This window comes from Colius striatus, chromosome 2 (genome assembly GCF_028858725.1).
Source record: "Colius striatus isolate bColStr4 chromosome 2, bColStr4.1.hap1, whole genome shotgun sequence".
Taxonomy (NCBI): Eukaryota; Metazoa; Chordata; class Aves; order Coliiformes; family Coliidae; genus Colius; species Colius striatus.
In genome coordinates, this window is record NC_084760.1 from 118,450,393 (window position 1) to 118,471,080 (window position 20,688).

Sequence of the window (20,688 nt, forward strand, 5' to 3'; positions counted from 1 at the left end):
AATAAGGCCATTTTGTCCCTGCCATGAAAGCAACACAACACGTTACTCTTGCTTGCAGGACCACACTGTTTCTGTAGCCCAAGTCCCATGGCAGAGGCTCACTGGAATCTCAGTATTTGCATGCTTAAGTGAACAGAATGCCAGAGGCATTCTAGAGGGAGCTAGAGAGAACCAGGCTCAGAGCCACTTTCTATCTAGGTTGTGACACAAAAGCAGCAGCAAGGGGAAGGGTCAATGGGCAGAGTCCACCCCCTCTGTAACAACGTACCTGAAGGAAAACAGACATGTGGCCCACCCAGACTTTGGTTATATGAGACTGTAAACTGCATTAGGCTCAGGCACAGGCCTCAGATGCAGGCCTCAGACTTTGGCTATATCAGACAGTGAACAATGGGCATAAAGAATATTCAAGGACGAGTTGCTTATTAGACTGTAGATATGGAGGCATATATGTGTGTGGGAAAGAAACTATGTGAGCTTAGAATAGAAGTTAGATAAAGAAGGAATTAGGTAATGGAATGCAGAAATTGCTACTATCAAGATATGGTCATAGTTAAGCTTAACAAATCACATTCTGCTCTTAGGCATGTGAACAGAGCATGATAGACTGAGCTGTGCAATCATAATAGATTACATCATGTATTTAGAAAAGAATAACATCTATAAAGTGATTGAGTGCTAAAATGAACAGCTTCTGCATTGATCATATTGGCCTGATGTATAGCCCATGAATCCCGTCCCAAGAACAGGGACACCACCAACTTCTTACATGTTCATATTGAACTTGCTAAATAATTAAGAAGAAGAAGAAAATGGGGGGAAAACAGGAAAGTCCAGTCAGTGACAGACCCAATCAGAGCCTGGGAGTTGGAGGCAAACAGTCGGGGGTCATATTGAAACGAGAGATTTGATGATGTCTAAATATCTCTAGTGAGAGAAGGTGAGATTGGTGAATTAACTTGGGGTTACCTATGGTAGGATGGGCACTGATAAACACACAAAGCAGAAGAAACTCAGCACGCAGTTGCTCAGTAAAAAAGGTGGGCAAAAAGAAAAGATCTGTAATGAAAATAAGGACACATGTAGAGAGGGACAGCTTAGCTCTGTATTTCTATGTCTCTGCAACAGCAGGATCAGACCTTGCCTTTGTCACTAAATATTCTGTGGATTCATAACTATTTCAAGACTAGGGAGTAATAGAGATAAAATGTAATAATTAGAGTGCTAGCCTCTGGCCCAGAATCCTGACAGGGCGGCAAAGGGAAGGTGGGTGCCCCTCTGCATGGTAGAGGAGCAGCAGTTTTCATAAGCAGTTTCACTTTTTGTATAAAGTCCTTGAGAAGGATGACTGGAAAAGGGGCTATTGGATTACTTGCAGCAATACACCATGGCTGTAGCTATTTTAAACACAGTTATGCATGAAGAAATAGGAAGGTACCTGCTACACCTATTTTGTTGTTATTTATAGATGTTTTCTCTTTTAAATGATATGATTAGTAGTGATGTGATGGTGATCTAGTTTTGACTAGTGGAATCTCTGCCTGAATGCGATTTGATGGGTTGCAGTACAGACACATCAAAGAAATGACCTTAAAAGAAATGGGGACAGGGCAAATATCTGAGTAACACACTTCAGAGGGGTTTGGTAAGCAGGCAAGTCCATGTTCTAAGTCAGCTATATGATGTTTAGCTTTTGCAGATAATTTTACTTCAGGACTTCAAACAACTTCACAAGCACTACATTGCTTCAGTCCTTGCATGCTTCTGAAAGACTGGTAGGACACCTTATAATAAGGGGGAAAAATAAGGGGGAAAAATACCACTGAAGAAACGTGCCCAAACACAGGGAGTATGTCAGTGTCAAGGCAGAAACATCAACATCCTAATTTCCAATTCCCAGTGCTGCTAGGCTATCAGAATTCACCTTCTACATTTGGTATTTCATGCTAGAGAAAGCAGAAAGATACATTTGGGCTGCAGCTTGAAGCAGTGTGCACATCAAACGGGCTTTTAGGTACCTGATCTTTGTCGGTAGCGCTCACGGTTATGACATGAGTGCCCACAGGATTCACCGTGTTTATAGAAGCAGAGTAGGAGTCCTGAGCAAACACTGGAGCATTGTCATTCACATCAATCACCAGAACACTGACATGAGTAGTTGCCTGGAAAACAAAATGGTTTCATGCATTTCAGAATAATTAGAATGTCTCATTTAGCAGTATATTCTGTTATTTGCACATGCAACAAGGATAACTGAGACTTCCAAAGGGCTGGAGTCAAAAACCATCACAGATCACAACAGGCTTTTAATATGAGAGAGGCAAGAATTTAGTGTTGCAGTGGGATTCCAGCTCCTGAAAAGAGTAAGAACTCAGTGTGTTTAGGAGATCAGCATGTCCTGCTGCTGCTAGATGCAGCTAAGGGAACCACACACATTCAAGTTCTTATAACACAGTGTGCAATATCTTTTCAAATGAAAGAAATACAGCAGAACTAGAAAGTGTTGCTGAAAGTTACTTTTTCTCCCATGAAAAATTATCCCAGTACTTAGTGCTAACACAGGAGGCAAGCCTGCCAGTGCCCCAGCACAGCTTAGTCTGCAAACAATTCAGGATGAAGTTCTACCATGCATGATTTTGAAGTATTTCAACTGATGGTGGAGCATAATACTGCTCATCATGGACAAAGGTTGGAAAAGTCTGAGCCTGAACATGATTAGGTGACTCATTTATTCTGTCTTTAATAGATCTCCCTCCCACTAGTTGATAATCCACTCTGAATGGAAGACATAATTTATTACAGTAATGGTCTTTTACCTGGTAGAAAGGGGCAGATTTATTGTTGATTGCATTCACTGTAAGGTTGTATTTAGCCACAGTTTCATAGTCTGGAGAGTTCTTTATCTTAATGGTGCCATATATTTCATCTATTTCAAATGTATTTCCTCCATCACCTGAGATACATTTCAAGAAGCATTATCAATAAATACATCTTAGAAGCACATAAGGAACTACATTCTTTAATTATATGTTTATTTGTGTCTGAGCTCATTAAAATGGGGGGTTTAATACTACTGAGATAAACCAGAAGATATTTTGAGCATTTGAAGTGTAAGCCAGCAGAATGGGTTAACATCTGTCACACTCCAAAAGTAACAGTGCTTGAGGCAGGTAAATGATGATGGACAGCACATTGGAGTTCTGGGGTGAATCTCTGGAAATAAACTCCTCCAAGCCTGTGCAACTCAGAGGAGACTAGAGGTGTTCCCTGGCACTTTTGCTGTCCTCTGACCTCCTGTACGTTCAGTCACACGGTTGCTGATTATGACAAGACAGTGCTCCCATCAAGATCTCTAAGGAGAGATGTCCCTGGATTTATTGTCTGTAATGAAGGTGGACTGATGGGCACACAGATCTAAAAAGAAAGCAGTTTGACTGCCAAAAGACCTGACAGGGACTTTTAGTGGTTGGGGCTACCCTTATCCAAAGCCACCTCAAAGTCTCCATCCATACTAGAAGGAAAACACTCTAAAAACATCCAGCCTGTATATGCATGGCTCTTGCTGGTGCATAACAACAAAAGCCTATTTCAGCTCTTGCCAACTTTAGTCCAGAGAGCTCTAAATCTCCATTTCTGCCAGATCTAGAGGAGCTGCAAGAGCAGCTCTTCTCAACTGCAATGCCTCGGTTATGTGTGACAGGAAGTAGAAACCAGAGCTCTCAGTCACTACGGTTCACAAGCTGGTACATTAATGTAACATGAAGCTGAAGGCACTTTCTATTAGTAGCCTGGGTAGAGACCTGAGGTAACAGAGTTTATTGTAGCTGTGAAGTGCCCACAGTCCCCAGGCTGAGGAGAGGCTTCATTTAACACCTGGCACAGGCACAATGGGTTCTGCAAGGCAGAGAAGGATTGGGTCCCAGACCCTTATTCCTCATTCAACACAGGCGTGGGCATATTTTTCCCCATCAAAATTGCTTCTGAGACTTGTAGCTCTGGCAGTCCTGTAACTCAGGGGGTTTCTTAAAAGCTGATTTTCAGAGTATGATTAAAAGCACACCAATTTGTAGTTGCTGCAAAAGTAGTTCCTGCTCAATCAGTTTGAAAGCTGCACAAACATAAACAAGTAAAATATCCAACCAGGTGAAAGTGAACCTTCTTGGCTCTTGTGGAAAGGGGTTAGGAGATAACACACATGGTGTTATTTATGCTCATAACAGTACAGACAACCAAGTGACAGCAGTGAGAGAATATTCCTCGTTACCTGTAAGGTTATACACAACAAAGGCATTGTCTCCTGTGTCTCTGTCTGTTGCTGTGACTTTTCCAACTATGAATCCCACGGGCACGTTTTCATTTACACTGAGTTCAGCCACTGGATCAAAGACAGGTGGGCAGTCATTGACATCGACAATCTTTATGACAACTGTGCAGTAACCTCTTTTCTTCTCAGGGATTCCATCATCTTCAGCATATACCACAATCTGTGAGTTACACAAGTGTTAGTAACGAGAAACCACACAAACAGGTACTTACATAAGGATTTAAACATCCTGGTGAATCTTAAACTTTGGAGAACTCTCAGAAACATGAAGTTGAATTCTGAGTTCACCTCAAAATGATTATGGAAAACTTAGGGAGTATGTGGTCAATAAAGACAAAGGTCTTTCTATATAGAACCATCAAATGAACCAATATTTTTGCTCAAAGCAAAATAAGATCATAAAAAATATCCAGCAGTGGCAGCAACAATAAAGACAACTGAGAACTGTGTCTGCAAGATTTCAGTGCAGTCCAGATTCAAGCGAATGGACAGCACTGCAGACATGAGCTGGCACTGTGAAGTTAGTTCTTCACGTGCTGAAGTGTTTGAGAGTTTGTAGGATGGGTGGATGATGAGACTTGCTTGAAGTTCACTATAGCTAAAGGCAGTGCCTTGCTTTAATGATGCATTGCATCTTGAGATGCTCTTCAATCAACACATAAAATGGTCAAGCAATGTCAAGCTAAACAGAAGCAAAAGCAGCACCTCTTATCCAAGGGAAAGATAAAAGGGTTCTGAATGATTTAAGAAATCTAAAGCAAACCTGATACTCTGTAGGTTCCTCTTCATAATCAAAGGGGACAGTGGAAGAGAGGATTCCAGTCTCTTCGTCTATGCTGAACAGTGCACCTTCACTCAGAATGCCGTACCTTAGCAAACCATTTCTACCTTTATCATCATCCTGAGCCTTCAGCTGGACGATCTGGGTAGCAGGTAAATTCTGTGGATGAGCAGATTGAGACTGTCAGACAGTGGTCAGCTGCTATTTCTTGAGTTATGGCAAAGGGAGAGAGTAGCAGATACCACACACAATCACAGTAGTGTGGTCATTTTCAAATCTCAATGACACAACTCGTTCAGCACAGTTCCCTCTAATTTAAAGAGCTATTCCTGTGTGTCTACCTACAGCAGCAGTCCACAGGAAGAAAAACCACCACGATTTCAAACAGGCCAAATGTTAACCTCAAGCACCCGCCTTGCTGTTGAGGAATTATTCATGCTCAACAGCCTCCACTCCTGTGTAACTCGATGCGTGTTCTCAACTTCAAACTCACGTTCCTTTCTGCACACTGGCCAAAACAATGATGTGATGTAGTAATTCATGTGATTCTAACTCTTACATTAAACTAACTGGGAACATTACAAAAAGGCATAATAATTAAACATGTGTTTAGCTCAGTGTTAAAAATGGACTAGATTTTAAATCAGCAGTGGCTGTTAATGTGTGTGTGAATCAGACAAGAATCACAAAGGCAAGGTAAAATATAACCATGATGAATGTGCCTCTTAAAAAGTAGCTGGCAGAATCACCGGTGGAAAGTGTTGTCTGAAAACTGGAGAGAGAAATGCTGAGTCTGATACTTTTGCACTAATTAAATGCTGTGGCTGCTTTTGTAGGCTGCCATAACCCACAGCCACAGACCGAGGTCTGCCTTGCTTTCTGCCACTGGTTACTTTGTGTCAGGAAGAATCACAACAGGTTGTATGTATGAGCAAGGCAAATGTTGCTGAACTGGAGACTTTTGCCTGCTACTTCTTGGTAGGAAGCTCCCTTACAAAATGCTGAGGAGCCTGTGTGGTGCCAGTACATCCACTAGATACTGAATGCACATGAATATCTTCTGTGTACAAATATACAAAAATAGAGTGGACTGGTTTTCCTTCATGGGACCCCTTATTAGGAAAAGATTCCCCTTTCCTTCAGTGTGTCCCTGCTTCTAGACCATTCTCTTTGTGTGTTGAGATTTTCAGCTTGAAATCAAGCTTAAAACATCATATAGCAGAGCATGGCAAGCCCATCCAGTCCCAGAACATTTACTTGTGTACTCATCAAAACACTTCTTTAATCACAATAATTTTGAGGATTTCTTTTTGTGTTTCTGTTTGGATGACATTTTCTTACCTCTTTCAGACTTTCTTCTAGTAGAGAGGATGGGAAAACTGGAGGGAAATCATTTTCATCAATAACTTCCACAGTCACAGAAACTTCATTAAATATGCTGTCCTCAGACGAATCTGTTGCTCGCACGTTGAAAGTGACAGGGAAATCATCCAGGGTCAGGTTCTTTCTTGTTCTTACAATACCAGTGGATGAATCAATCATGAAATAGCCTGTTTAAAAAAGAAACAAACCACAGAAATGATTCCATTTATGATACTGTTGAAAATGAAAATGTGAACCTACAATACAAACTGTACCTTATACATCTGAATAGCCTATGCTACAGTATTCTTTAGAGAATAAAAGAGAATGGATTTATGAGAATGGCTGATATATCCAGGGCTGTAATTAACAAAAGCAATTCAGAAAGTCAGATGAGAACCAAAGGGGAGAAGTTCACACTGCCACTCTCTAGTCAGGAGGTCTGGACCTTCCTCTGAAACAGTCGGAGACTGTTTGTCCTTGTTGGACTCAGAAATGGTTTTCTTTCCTGTGGAGTCCTATTCTTACTGAAAATGAGAAATTCTACAAGAAACGTGAAGGAGATCACAACTTCACCCAAAAAACTTTACCAAAAAAGAACAACAAAGTGGTTGTGATACCATAAGATCAGCTCTATGTGTATTGAAGAGAGACATGACACAGCACTGATCCACTTCATCCCATGTGAACTTCCTCTGTCTATTCAGGTTTATGAAGAAAATGATGCTGGGTTAGTTTTTCTACCTTTATGCCAAACTAAGGATTCTTTCTCCAGTCCCTGTAACTTTATATATCAGGTACCACCTGATCTTGCCGTAGCAGACAAAAACTGTAGAGCACAGTCAGCTCTGTATCATGCAACAATGTTAGCAGAAAACCAACCATGTGCCCACATTTGATCCATAACAAATTTATACCCGTATCTGTACACATCCAGTATTAATGGCTGTAAGATGCAAGATAAAAGCAAAAGGACAGAGAGAAGAAACAATCCAAAAGCTAAGTGATCTGTTTAACACACTGTCTTCCTGGTTATTTCACATGAAGAGCTTACCCTTTTCATCTCCAGATACAATACTGTATACCACAGGAACCTTATACAGCACACTGATGTGTACAACAAACGTATCTGGCAGCGTCTTCTCACTCAGAGGGGTGGGCTGATAGGCTGCTTCAGAGAACACTGGCACTGAGAAGTTGCTGGGAGCTACTGTTATTGACACCTGCAGAGAAAAGGACGTGACCACTGGGGTTATGTTTTCAGGTTTAGCAGACTTTTCTATTGAGCTATGCAACAGCAGAAGTCCAGAACCTCATCAGTTAGAAAAAGCCTGTGATTGCTGTGTGGTGAGTTTGGTGCATTGGTGCCTTGAAGGCAGTGAAGTTTAGTGCAAAATGCCAGCATCCTCATCAGCTGAGGTTCACCTGTATGCTCTCCTAATGCCAAAGCAGGTCCACCTAGATCAGGTCACACAGGAACCTGTCCAGGCAGGTCTTGTCAGATTAGCTGTCTGGTTAAATAGTCCCCAGAGAAAGGTACTGAGCTGTATTTGCAACAAGTTCTTGCACTGCAGAATGCATGACCAGAGCAGCAGCTTCTAAGTACAGTATTTTATAATTATTATAACAGACTTCATCTATGAAAAAAAGGTGACAGGTGGTAAAGAAATAATTCCTACTCCTTCACAAAAATAAAGATCATTTATTCCTAAATGATACCAGACAGCTGCTGCCCAGTGCTCTGAAGAATGACAGCTCACAAGCCTACATTTTAAAGTGCTGTTGAATGTCATTTTCTACATGTCTTTATCCATATACCTTTCCAGTCCTTTTTTAGAACAGGTTCTGCTGAGCATGCTATTGAGTGGCAAAAATCACCAGCCAGTTCCAAGCACTGTCTTCAGAAAAAGGTTCCTTTCCTCATATTTACATTTATCAGTCTCCAATTTGCGATTTATTTGTTCTTGTATTATAGGAAGCCAAATGAGAATGTCTTATTTGCTGTCTCTTTTTTATCACATACTTCCATTACATCCTCCCTGCCTGTCCAATTCTCTTGACTTTGCACAGAAGTCTCTACTCCTCTAATAAGCCTCCCTCCTTCTGTCCTCCTTTCCTGATGTGGAATGATGACAACAATGGTGAGTGGTGTGCCAGCAATTGCTGTAGCATCACAACTTTATCATCTTGTGCCCTGTTCCCGAAACAAAAGTGGGACTTTGGCATTCTGCTGCTCATTTTACCCCACTATTACCCATTTCCTCATGTAGTTACCATCAGTTTAGAACAAAAGAATCTGGGGAATAAACTGCACAAGTAGACACTAAAGTAAAACTTCTAGTACCTTCACAGAAGTTGAAAGAGGTGGCAGACCCGAGTCTGTAGCAGTGACTGTCAAGGAGTAATACTGGGGAACAGTTTGTTTTGTCAAGTCTCTTGTTAACACAAGTACTCCTGTGGTACTGGAAAGACTGAAGAGGCCTTCTGAGTTTCCATCTGAAGACAAAAAAACAAGTGTTGGAGATGCTCAGCACAGCCAGCAGAGATAAGCAACAGGGTTATATGCCCAGAATTTAAGAGATACAGTTGAGATCCTAATCTGTACGTGTGATTGGGAGCAAGACATCTGGCCTCTCTTGATTCTGCACCTGAGTCACAGAATCACTCAGGCTGGAAGAGCCCTTGTGTGGCCTCTAGTCCAACCTCTCATCTCAAAGTAGGGCCATGAATGAATTCATAGCAGGTTTCTCAAGGCTTTGAGCATCAGGTACTGTAAACCAATAAGGACAGCTTCTCTGGGCAACCTGTTCCAGTACTTGGTTATCTTCACAGAGGGCAGAACCTGCCATTTCAATTTATGACCATTATGTCTCATTCCCATCTCAGCAGCTTAGTTTAGCTCTATGCAAGTACCTCAGTAACAAACACCTACAAGATTTTTTTCTGACATACCTGAAATATTGTAGAAAATGCCTTCATCATAACCCTTGCCTTCATCTGTTGCATTGATATCCACTACCTGTGTGCCAGCTGTAGAACTGTCAGGAAGGATCTGGTAATATGAGGGCTTGTCAAATACAGGTCCTTCTTCATTAACATCTTCCACCATAACTAAGGAAAGAAAGGTCACATATAAGTGCAAACATGGATTTCACCTGAATGGTTACAAGTTGTTTCTTCAGCTAACATAAACCAGCACAGCTCCTCTGAATTGAGTTGGAACTCTTTCAGTTTAAACCAGATGGCAACTTTGTTTACTGTACTTCAAAATGTTTGACTTTGTGGATTAAATTATTTCCTGCTCAAGCAATAGTTTCCCACAACGTCTGCACTTGTGGCTAACATGCTGTCACTTCTATCTGTCATGAGTAATACCATCTTATAGTTTTGTTAGGCTTCCTTCTGTGTCCACATTGGTCTGGAATCTCCAGTCTTTGTCTTAGATTGCAAACACTCAGACAAAGTTGCATGACCTGGTACAATAGGGTCACCATCCACAAATAGGGAAGCTGGCCATAGGGTAACATAAAGAACACAGACTAAGAAGTAACAAATAAACCAACACTTCCAGTCATACTGGTCAAAAGGAGGTAGAGGCTGACCAAAAAACTAGATCATCAACTTCAAATGAGTCTTTTACAGTGTTTGGGAAAAAAAGATCATTTCAGTTTAAGGGAAAAAAAACCTAACAGCAACCAAGCACTGTTATTTTAGCAAGAGTAATAATGACTATCAACATGTTTTTCCCACCCTAGAAGCAGGCTTTCTGAAAACAAGCAGAAAAAGAACCAAAATATCTTTTCAAGCCAACAGGTACTCAAAAAATGCCATTAAAAAAAAGTATGAATACACAAATGTACTTTACAGTGAGTCACTGAAGTACCTTCAGTTTGTGTGAAAAATCTTCATTTTTGACAAGTCAAACATTTTTTGAGGGGGAAAAAAACTCCATCTGGCTCTAGGGAAAAGGTCACATCATCATTTCTGATACTTTAGCAGACTGTATCACTGCTGAAGGCTATCTTTATGCCTTTTCATTACACATGCTGAAACACACCCTTAGGAAAATGAAGGCAAATTCTCTATGGTAAACTAGAGATACCTGTAATGTTTGCTGTGTCCTGGAGGTCTGGCTCTCCGGGGTTGAAAGCTTTCAGGATGAATGTATACTGGGAATGACTTTCATAGTCCAGAGGTTGAAGGGTTGTAATATTTCCAGAAACTTCTCCAACATGAAATGAGGAAGTCTCTCCAAGGATGGTGTAATGAATAATGGCATTGTACCCTATATCTGCATCTGTGGCTGCTGCACTCAAAATCTAAATGAGAACAAAACAAAACAAACCCCAAACCCACCAGGTTTAGAGCAGAATGAGGAGTGGCAAAATGTACACACAAGACTATGTAACGTTTGCTGACTGAATGACTCAGATGGCCATTAGCTGCATTGGTAGAATCCTGACACAGCATATAGCAGGGCTGGGAACAGATGTTACAGATTCTTAGGTGGTGTCTCTTCCTTTGGTACCTGTGAACCATTACTTCACATCTGCAAGGCAGATGTGGAGCCAGAAAGTAGGGAGAAGACAGAACACTTTAAGAACAGGGAGATGCTGGATATACACACAAGACATACAGCATCTTGAAAACATGTTGCCCATAGGTCCATTGAAAACGAGATCCATGCAGCATGGCACCACTGTTAAGGACAGGAGGGAAAGGGGGAGCAGCACAAAGAGAGATTTTGGAAAAGTCAGTGTGATCGGCACTCCACTGCCATATAAAGCCAACACACTGTGTGATTTTACAGACTCCATCAAGTGAAAAAAAGCTTGTGCTTACCCAAGCACAGTCATCCTAGATTAGTACCACTTCCATATGAAGAAAACAACTGTGGTACAGCCTATTTACTCATAATGCCACATACCACATGTGGAGGCTCGTTCTCTTTCACGGTCACAGAGTATGATTTCTGGGGGAACACTGGGGGGTTGTCATTCACATCTTCTACAGTGATGTTTAGAACCAAGCTTGCAGATAGTGATGGTCTGCCAGAGTCAGCAGCCTGTGAGGAAACAGCTTGTCATTAAATGCAGCATTAGACTGATGCAAACTTATTTCACCAGTTCAATTCAGTTTTAACTATTGTGCAGCTTTGCCTCAGCAGACTTTCTGCGTGTCTTCCCACAGCTCGTGTCCTCACCATATCACATGCTCTGCCTCATTTTGTCAGCAATTAATCAAAAGCTCAAGCCCAAGTCCAGATCAAACACACCATGGGATCAGATGGCACGCTGATCAACACAAACCCATGGCAAACATGCATATCTGTGATGTGGCATTTAAAAGAATAAGGAAATCCCTCGTATCTTGAGGGTTTGAAGTGCCTGCACAAAGCAAGCTGTGAGGAGTATCTAGCATGTGGCAAATTCAGTCAGTTTGACATTGCATGAACATGGGACAGAAAGGTTCAAGTCTACAGATACATTGACATAATATTCATAGTAAAAAGTGTCCATTCATTTCTAACATTCTCAGAATGTATGTTTCTGTGCTGTTCTGAATATGTTCATAGAATCACAGAATGGTAGGGTTGGAAGGGACCTTTAGAGATCATCCAGTCCAACCCCCCTGCAGAAGCAGGTTCACCTAGATCAGGTCACACAGGAACATGTCCAGGTGGGGCTTGATAGACCTCCTAGGAGGAGCCTCCACACCCCCTCTGGGCAGCCTGTGCCAGGGCTCCCTCACTGAAACAGGGAAATGGCTTTTTCTTATGTTTAAGTGGAACTTTTTGTGTTCCAGCTTCACCCCATCACCCCTTGTCCTGTTACTGGCTACTACAGAAAGAGGGATGTCCCAACCTCCTGACACCCACCCTTTAGATATTTGTAAATGTTAATAAGATCTCCCCTCAGTCTCCTCCAGACTAAACAGCCCCAGGTCCCACAGCCTTTCCTCGTATGAAAGATGTTCCAGTCCCCTGATCATCTTGGTGGCCCTGCGCTGGACTCTCTCCAGCAGTTCCCTGTCCCTCTTGAGCTGAGGAGCCCAGAACTGGACACAGGACTCCAGATGAGGCCTCAGCAGGGCAGAGTAGAGGAGAGAAGAACCTCCCTCAAGGTTCCCCAAGCTCCTTGACCTGTTAAATTATTTGTTAGCAGTAAATATATCCTTAAAATGTATTTGTACACCATGGTCAGTGCTGGAACTCTTCTTTGCAAACACAATCATTTATCTGATTAATAATAGCAAAAATCAATGGCATTGGCTAGGATAAACAGATATCCACATCACTGCTGGATGAAACTTTATGCTTTCACTGCTTTTAAAACCTGGAAATCTATATTTTGGGTATTTTTAGAAGGTCTGAGTATGCACATTTTGACAAATGAAAAAAAAATAAGAGAAAGGGACAAACAATATGGATTTGCAAAGCAGAAGGAGCAATGCAACAGTATGGCAGCTACACAGTGTAAAACAGACTGAGGAATGCTTTGCAGATCTCACAGTAAACTATTGTGTCACTATGACCCTGAAGATCAAATGTTCACACATCATTTATTCACCAGTACCAATTTCCACAGCAGAAAACAAAGCTCTGGATGCAAAACCGAGTCAAAAATCTAGTAATAAGTTGTGATGGAATTCACTAAGATTAAGCAGTATTCTGGTGATGATTTAACATTCTTTTTCTGTTGAGAATGTTGTGAACTTGCATCCATTTTGTCAACTTACTATGATTTTCAATTCGTAGTTGTCCACTGTCTCTCTGTCCAAGGCTTTATTTGTCATCAGCTTAGCAGTAGAACTGTCAATATGGAACATTCCTGCAAAATCATCTTGCAAAGAGTAGCTTATAAGTGCATTAACTCCTGTATCCTGATCAGTAGCAGAAAATATGCCCAAGTCCAGACTAGCTGCATTCTCAGGAGCTGAGAGTTTAGTTTGAATCAATGGTGAGAAAACTGGAGGATTGTCATTGACATCATCAACTCTCACTGTTACCTGTGTTTAAAAACCAAACAGAAAGAAAAGAAAGAAAAAGAGAGACATAGATTTGAGCTGTAGAAATGACATCCAGAAGATCATTTTGATTTGCTCTGGTGTAGGAAAGCCTATAGGAAAAAAAACCCCAACCAACCAACCCCCAAACACCAAAAGGATACATAAAAACTTCAGCATTTGAGCATTTTCACAACTTAAGCATCTCAGCATTTGAATGAGTGCTTTTTATTCTCAACTACAACAAGTGAGATAACATGTACCCCAACTGAAAGAGACGAGTGGGATTAATCATCTGGGGCTTTTTGGCATGTTTACCTCACATATGTGACAGAACTATGCACAGAATGAGTTTCGGTGTTGATCAGTTCCTGTGTAATGGGTTGTTCACAGGGGAACTCTCAGGAAGTGGTGTAAATGTGTGAATATGTCAAGAGACTTTTATCTCCTCAGGGGGAAAAAAGAGAAGGGAAATAAAAAGCTCTCAAAATGCTCATTTTTGTGTAACACACAACACTTATCTGGATATTGCTTGATTTTAAATGTATTTTAAATAAGTTCTATTTCTTTATGAAAACAGATTGTGAAATGCAGTCTACTGTACCAAAGTAACAGCTGTATTGGGAGGCACCACGGAATCAACAGCTTCTACAATGATGCTGTACAGGTCGTTTTCTTCTCGGTCTAGCTGCACAAGAGTCACAATGTCTCCTTGGTCACTAATGGAGAACTTGTCCCCGTGGGATTTCAGGAAGTACATTACTTGCACAGCTATGCTTCCAGTCAGAGCCTCCACAGAGCCAACTGCAGTCCCTGGTGTTTCATTCTCTTGAATGCTGAACTCATAGCTGGAGCTAGCAAAATTCAGTTGGAAGCTGGTGTCATTGACCAGCAAGTAGAGTGTAACAGAGGCTAGGGAGAGAAAACAAAACAGTGAAGCTGCTGCAAAAATCATCATGATCCGTGCTCTGTTTCCCTTAATTTTTGAGGAACTAGTAGAAAAATGACAGAAACCAGCATGTAGGGAAGAGGAACGAGAAGAAATATAAACAACAGTAACAAGGATTAACATGCAACACACAGAGCGTGATGCTTTTTGTATCTAACTGATGTTCTCCTGTTGCTCCCCGACATAGTGAAGAAAATATTTTGTTTCAATTGAATTCAATAAAATCCAATTCCAGTTTGAAGTCTGTGAGCTACACAGGTGTTCTCCACTCCTTAAATTTACTCTAAATTGAAAAGAGAAGGAATATGCATAAAAGTGCAAATTCTGTGGCAGCCAGTCATTTTAAGGAAATGAATTGTTCCTCCTGCTCATAACAAATCAAAGTCCTAAAAGACACATGAAAAAGTTGTAGAAAATGCTGAATACTGAATGTCCAGGAGAGTTGTGGAGTCTCCTTCCTTGGAGGTCTTCAAGACCCGCCTGGACATGTTCCTATGCGACCTGATCTAGGTGACTCTGCTCTGCAGGGGGGTTGGACTGGATGATCTCTAAAGGTTCCTTCCAATCCCTGCCAATCTATGATTCTATGAATGCTTTTTGAAAAAGGAAATCTTTGTTTTACAGTGATTTGCCAGTTTCTAATTTGTTCAAGTGTTTATAACAGGAAGAAAATAAAGAAAAATGAAAGAGAAACACACATCATTGGTCTCATTTTAATACATCTTTTTAGAGTGGTTACTACTATGAAACCCTTTTTGCAGTGGTGCTTGCTGCAAAAAGAAAGGTGAAAAGACATCATTTACCATTTGATGTAAGCTGAGGAACTCCATGATCAGTAGCAATAACTATCAGTGTAACAACTGTGTCAGCTGTGATATGGTCCAAGTTACTGCTGAGGGTGATTTCTCCAGTGCCATTGTTTATAAGGAAATCATCAGAATGGTTCAGGAGGCTGATTAAAGAGAAATCAGTACAACAGTCACATTAAAGACCTTGGAAGTACCATCTACTTACTGTTATTTCTGTAACAAGCAGCCAACTGATGGTGTTTGACTATGGAGGATGGCTAAGAAACAGGGTTTAATTGCTGTGTCATTAGCTTCAATGTATCAGTCTTCTTGTTCCAACTATATCTTCCATCATGAAAAAAGACAGCTTTTATGCCTTCAGTTCCTTCTGTTTCTTGAACAAATGGTACTTAGTAACCTCACAGAAATTTACCTGTATGAAATAACAGAATTGTTCCCAACATCAAGGTCAGTAGCAGACACGGATAACACAGATGCTCCTTCTTTTGCTGTAGCCACGTGTACGCTGGCCGAGTATTGTGCTCTCGTAAACTGGGGGGGGTTGTCATTCACATCCAATACTTGAATGCTGACACGTGTGAAATTCTGGCAGGTGACAGGAGAAAAAACATGGTTCATAAATTGCACAGACACTTACATTTATGAATAAAAGGAAGTTGCAATGTAAGAACAATGTGTTCCTCTCCATTACCTGCCTTTGAGGTACGCCGTTATCAGATGCCACCAACAGCAGCTCGTACTTCTCTTGAGTTTCCCGGTCTACATAGCCTTGAGCCACAATGGTTCCATTCTAGAGAAGGTAAACACAGTTGAACACACAAATCATTTTGGTAACTCTTGTACACTGAGATCTCAAAGGAAGTGAAAGATTAAAATCTTCCAAGAAACATCTGACCAGTATATCTGAAGTTTTTGGACAAAAGCTTGTATTTCCAGACTACAGAGCACGTGCTGGTTTTGATATGTACTACAATAGTTACTACCTACTCTTTTATTACTATGTCAAGTAACAATGAAAAACAGTATCTAAATAATTGTATCAGCATATCTAAACCCTTACCTGTTGGATGGCATATGGATTGTTTCTATCCTCAGCTGACAAGCGGTAAGTAATTCGTGCATTCTCTCCCTCATCCAGGTCAGTAGCAGTGACGTGCCCCACTCTGGCAGGAGCATCCAACACGTAATCTCCTTCCAGAACTGCAAAACTGTATGGCTCCACCTGAAACTCTGGGTTGTTGTCATTGACATCCAGAACAGTGATGTGGAACAAGGCACTTGAACTAAGCCCATTTGTGTCAGCATCCACTGCCCATACCTGCCAAGGTAAGAAATGAAACCAGAGTTTTAGTTGACTGTGTTGTCACTTCAACCATCTGATGAAGACAGAAGAGGGTTTGTGGGAATTAAGTAGAAATGACACAAAGCTTTAGTCTGTCTCCAAATTTACCTGTAAAGTGAATCCAGCTGTAGTCTCCCTGTCCAGTTCTGCATCATTCTTTAATGAAATTACTCCAGGGATATCCACAGTAAACAAAGTGCTGTTATGAGTAAAGTGTCCCTGAGAAAAGCCAGCCTAAAAAGCAAAGTATAATATCAAAATGCTAAACATTCAAGTTTTTTACATGATCTTACACTTCTTTTACATAATCTGACACTCCTATAGGACTTTCCATTACAGAAGTAAGAAGCATTTTGAAAAGTTTATCAAATGAAACCTTGCATCCTGAGCTATGGGAATAGTGGACTTTGGCAAACAGAAACTAGGGCAGGTGGAAGTCCCTGTGGGCTTCCCTGTTTGAGTCCTGCACAATCCCTCTCTAAAGCTCTCTAAGACCAATCCCCATGATGTGAGGAGCAGCAACACACAGTTCAATCTGAACTGGGAGAAACATTTATGCTTCTTTAGAACTAACATGAGCAAGGATGTTATAGCAAATCAGAAATCTCTTCCTCCAAACCAGCTGTCCAGTGCCATGGCTACATATTAAATGTCTTCATTAAACAGAGAGAAAGAAGCAACATTTAATAAAGCACAGTGTAATTGTGCAAGTTTCTATTAAACAAGGAAAAACCATCTCAGCTTTACAAGTTCTCCCTGACTAAGTTAACACTAAGGGCAGGTTGATTGCATAACAGAAATGTACTAACACAGAGAGAATCAAGTGACCAAGCAATATTAAACAAGCATTGATTGTTTTGACATAACAAGCAATAAAACAGAACTTTAAAAACCCCATCTGTTTTCTATCTGCTATGGCATACATGCTTCCATCTCATATGCATGTGCACACAAGCAGACAACTTGTTCTGTCCTGGATTACGTAAGTCTAGGGAGAGGAGCAATCCCTAACTTCTCTGATATAGCCAGTAAACTATTTGGTACAAGGTCTTACTTTCCTTGGTTAAGGAAGTTTTATTGCTGGCTGCATAAAAATCTAGATGAAGCTTTTGTGACTCAAATCTACTTATTACCAACCATTTAAGAAATCTCACTTTGTCCATCTCCTACTGTGCTTTTTTACAGATGAGTAGAGAAAACCATGTCCTTTTCATTTATCAGGATGAGATTAATTTGCTACCTACCTCATCCTTGTCAGTAATGCTGAATGTGTAGATAGGACTCCCGCTTTGCAGGTTTTCTAACACAAATATATCATAAGCTGTCTGGTTAAATTCTGGTGGGTTATCATTGACATCTAGCACATTCACAACAACAACAGTTTTAGTCCTGAGACTTGGCTGCCCTCCATCTGATGCCTCCACTTCTACTTCAAATTGCTTTATGGTTTCATAGTCCAGCTGCTGGCTTAGGCTGAGCTGACCCGTGGTCAAATCGACAAGAAACATCGGCAAGGAGGTTGGAGGTTGCTGGCTAACAATTCTGTACTCAATGAGGGCATTGGCCCCAGCATCCAAATCAGTAGCAGATACTGTCAGCAATGCCTTCCCAAGCACTTCATCTTCAGGAACAGCCACTTCATATCTACTTGATGAGAAGATTGGGGGGTTGTCATTCACATCATCAACGATGACTGTCAAATTGAGAGCTGTAGACAGGGCGGGCTGGCCTTGGTCACTGGCAATCACTGTTAAGTTGTAGGAACCTTGTTTTTCTCTGTCAAGTTCCTTTTCCAGCACAATTAACCCTGAGGTGTCTATATCCATTTTTCCTTCTCCACCTTTCAGAGTATAAACCACCAATCCATTGAAGCCCTCATCTGCATCTGTAGCTGACACACTGGTGACAAGAGTTCCGACTGTCACGTTCTCCAGAACGCTAACGGTAGTGCTGGTTGGACCAAACACAGGGCTGTTATCATTGACATCTGTAACTTTGACAAACACTGTAGCATAGTCAGTAGTTGTTCCATCTGACAAGGAAATATTCAGTGTGTAATTATTCTGGTGTTCATAGTCCAGTTTGGTTTTTGTTGAGATAACTCCATTGACGTCGATGTCAAACGTTGCAGACTCTGTCAGCACTTGAAACGTAACTGGTATATGGGAAGATAATGACTCATACTCTACCTGTGTAAGAGACAGCATATTACCCAGAGATTCATTAAAACCAATAAACCAACATCTAAAAAAAGGATAAGGGTTTTAACTATGTCCAAACACATTTAATAATGTTATTCAATAAAAAAACCAAGTAAAAATCAAGCCCCAATAGGCATGAAAAATACAGCTGGAGAGGGCTGCCTTTCCTTGGAACATCACCAATACAGACATGTGAATGCTTATAGTACATAGTAGCAGGCTGCACCTTAACCTCTGGTTCTGCCTTTATAAGGAAAAAAGTAACACATCAATTAACTGAGGAGGTCAATAATCAAAAGTCTAAAATGTATTATCTTCTTGCTGCTTTGGTATCTGACCTCCCATCTGTCTTCAAGGACTGCGCCTGGAGAGGAGCTGTCACAGTGCATTCTGGTGGCCTGCTTGTCTGGGCAACTTTTGATCAAAATGAGGAGTAAGATCTAAAGCCTTCTTTGAAAACGACAGTTCTCTGAAGGGAAGTTTCCATTTCCTAGCTGTATCATGCCACAAGTCTTTAGATTTGCCACCAATAGATGAGTAAATGTGGCCTATCCTAGCCCATGGGCTACTGTAGGCTTTGGAGAAAGTCCAAAGTCAACAAAGGGCTATGCATGGAGGTTTACCTTCTCAAGCACTTCTGGGGTTTCTTTTGTTTGGGATGGGGATGGTGGTGGTGAGTAGAGGTTGTTGGGTTTTGGTGTTAGATGTTTGCAATGGATGGAAAGGGTGACAGGCTTCATCTGAGGGCTGGAGTCAGTATGTAATGTATGTGAAGCTTAATGTAGAAAACACATCTAGTTATGCATAGCTCAGGGAGACAGATATTTAGAGCACATCTATTTTAGGGTTTTCTTAATAGCTATCATGTCCTATACAAGTGACAGAATAAAGTTGCCCTTACTCTTGCTACTTCCACAGGACTGACTAGCTCCTCTTCCACTGACACATTATAGGTTTTCTGAATAAACTGTGGCCTGGAATCTCCAGCTGCAAAGATTTGTACTGGCACTGATGAACTTCTTGGAGTTGTCCCACCTGCAAGTAAAAGGAAAAAATCTCCCAGTAGATGCAAAAAAATACCTTCTGCCTTAAAAAACAAAACAAAACAAACTTTTCCTTTGGTAAGGATTCCTTTTTTTTTAATCCTTGACCAGAGTTTCATGTACTGACTGTTACATTTGCAATGTATGAACAGGAATACATCCAGCAATATTAGTACAGGCTGATGAATCTCTTTTGTAACCAACTGTGTTCCCCCCAGTACACATCTTATCCACACACAGCTCATACTGACCAAATCAGGGGAATATCAAGAAGCTGAAAAATCCTGTTAGCTCACGTCACCAGGAGTGAGATGCCACTCCTAGCTGACATTTATCTCTGTCCTTAGCTAGATCATGAATGTTCAAGGAGTTCTCTGTTATTCCTCTAAAATGAAGAAGCCTTCAATAACATGGCTAAAGAAATGATGTTTCTGCTGGTCATCCTAGAAATGGTATCTCCACTTTAGCTTTTCAGTACCCACATGGATGTGCAGTCATCACATTTGCCTTTCATTTTACTCCCTGTTAACTGATGACTGAGTTATAAATTCCCAGCTTGTGCTTGAGTGTCTGTATTCCACACTGTGCATTACCAGTAAGATAAAGTTAGGTGAGAGATGTGTGTTATTTTGCATGTTCTTCCCAGAGTCGTAAAGAGAACTTAGATTTGAGAGAACAGCACCCACAGGAAACAGAGTTTTGCCAAAGATGCAGCAATTACTTTGGATAATAAGACAGTTTTCTTCTTATCTTCAAACAAGAGCAGATAAAAATACAGAGTATTTTTAAAATACAGTCTGAAAACCTATTTTGACATCATCCCTTCAAGTAAAAACCAAACCCAAACCCCATCACAGGGAATATCTGTGTTG

General features: G+C 41.0%; 1 protein-coding gene across 1 annotated transcript; it reads right to left on the reverse strand.

Annotated features, from left to right (window-relative positions):
* Positions 1–1,718: 1,718 nt before the first annotated feature.
* On the reverse strand, positions 1,719–14,232 carry LOC104561652 (cadherin EGF LAG seven-pass G-type receptor 1). The gene is made up of 13 exons (XM_061989658.1): positions 14,077–14,232; positions 13,206–13,475; positions 11,395–11,532; positions 10,570–10,786; positions 9,420–9,578; positions 8,812–8,963; positions 7,522–7,690; positions 6,447–6,655; positions 5,088–5,264; positions 4,265–4,484; positions 2,817–2,953; positions 2,019–2,162; positions 1,719–1,784 (listed from the first exon to the last, which is right to left on the reverse strand). The coding sequence occupies exons 1-13, from the start codon at positions 14,230–14,232 to the stop codon at positions 1,719–1,721; spliced, it is 2,214 nt and encodes a 737-aa protein (XP_061845642.1).
* Positions 14,233–20,688: the final 6,456 nt, after the last annotated feature.

What these genes read in the sequence shown, in the direction of transcription:
- LOC104561652 (XM_061989658.1), bottom strand. Translation starts at nt 14,232, where the DNA reads ATGTACTTCCTGAAATCCCACGGGGACAAGTTCTCCATTAGTGACCAA. An exon ending in AGAACGAGCCTCCACATGTG is followed by an intron (nt 10,787 to 11,394) that starts GTATGTGGCATT and finishes GTTCTCATTTAG; the next exon opens with ATTTTGAGTGCAGCAGCCAC. An exon ending in CTCTTTCAACTTCTGTGAAG is followed by an intron (nt 7,691 to 8,811) that starts GTACTAGAAGTT and finishes TTTTCTCTGCAG; the next exon opens with GTGTCAATAACAGTAGCTCC.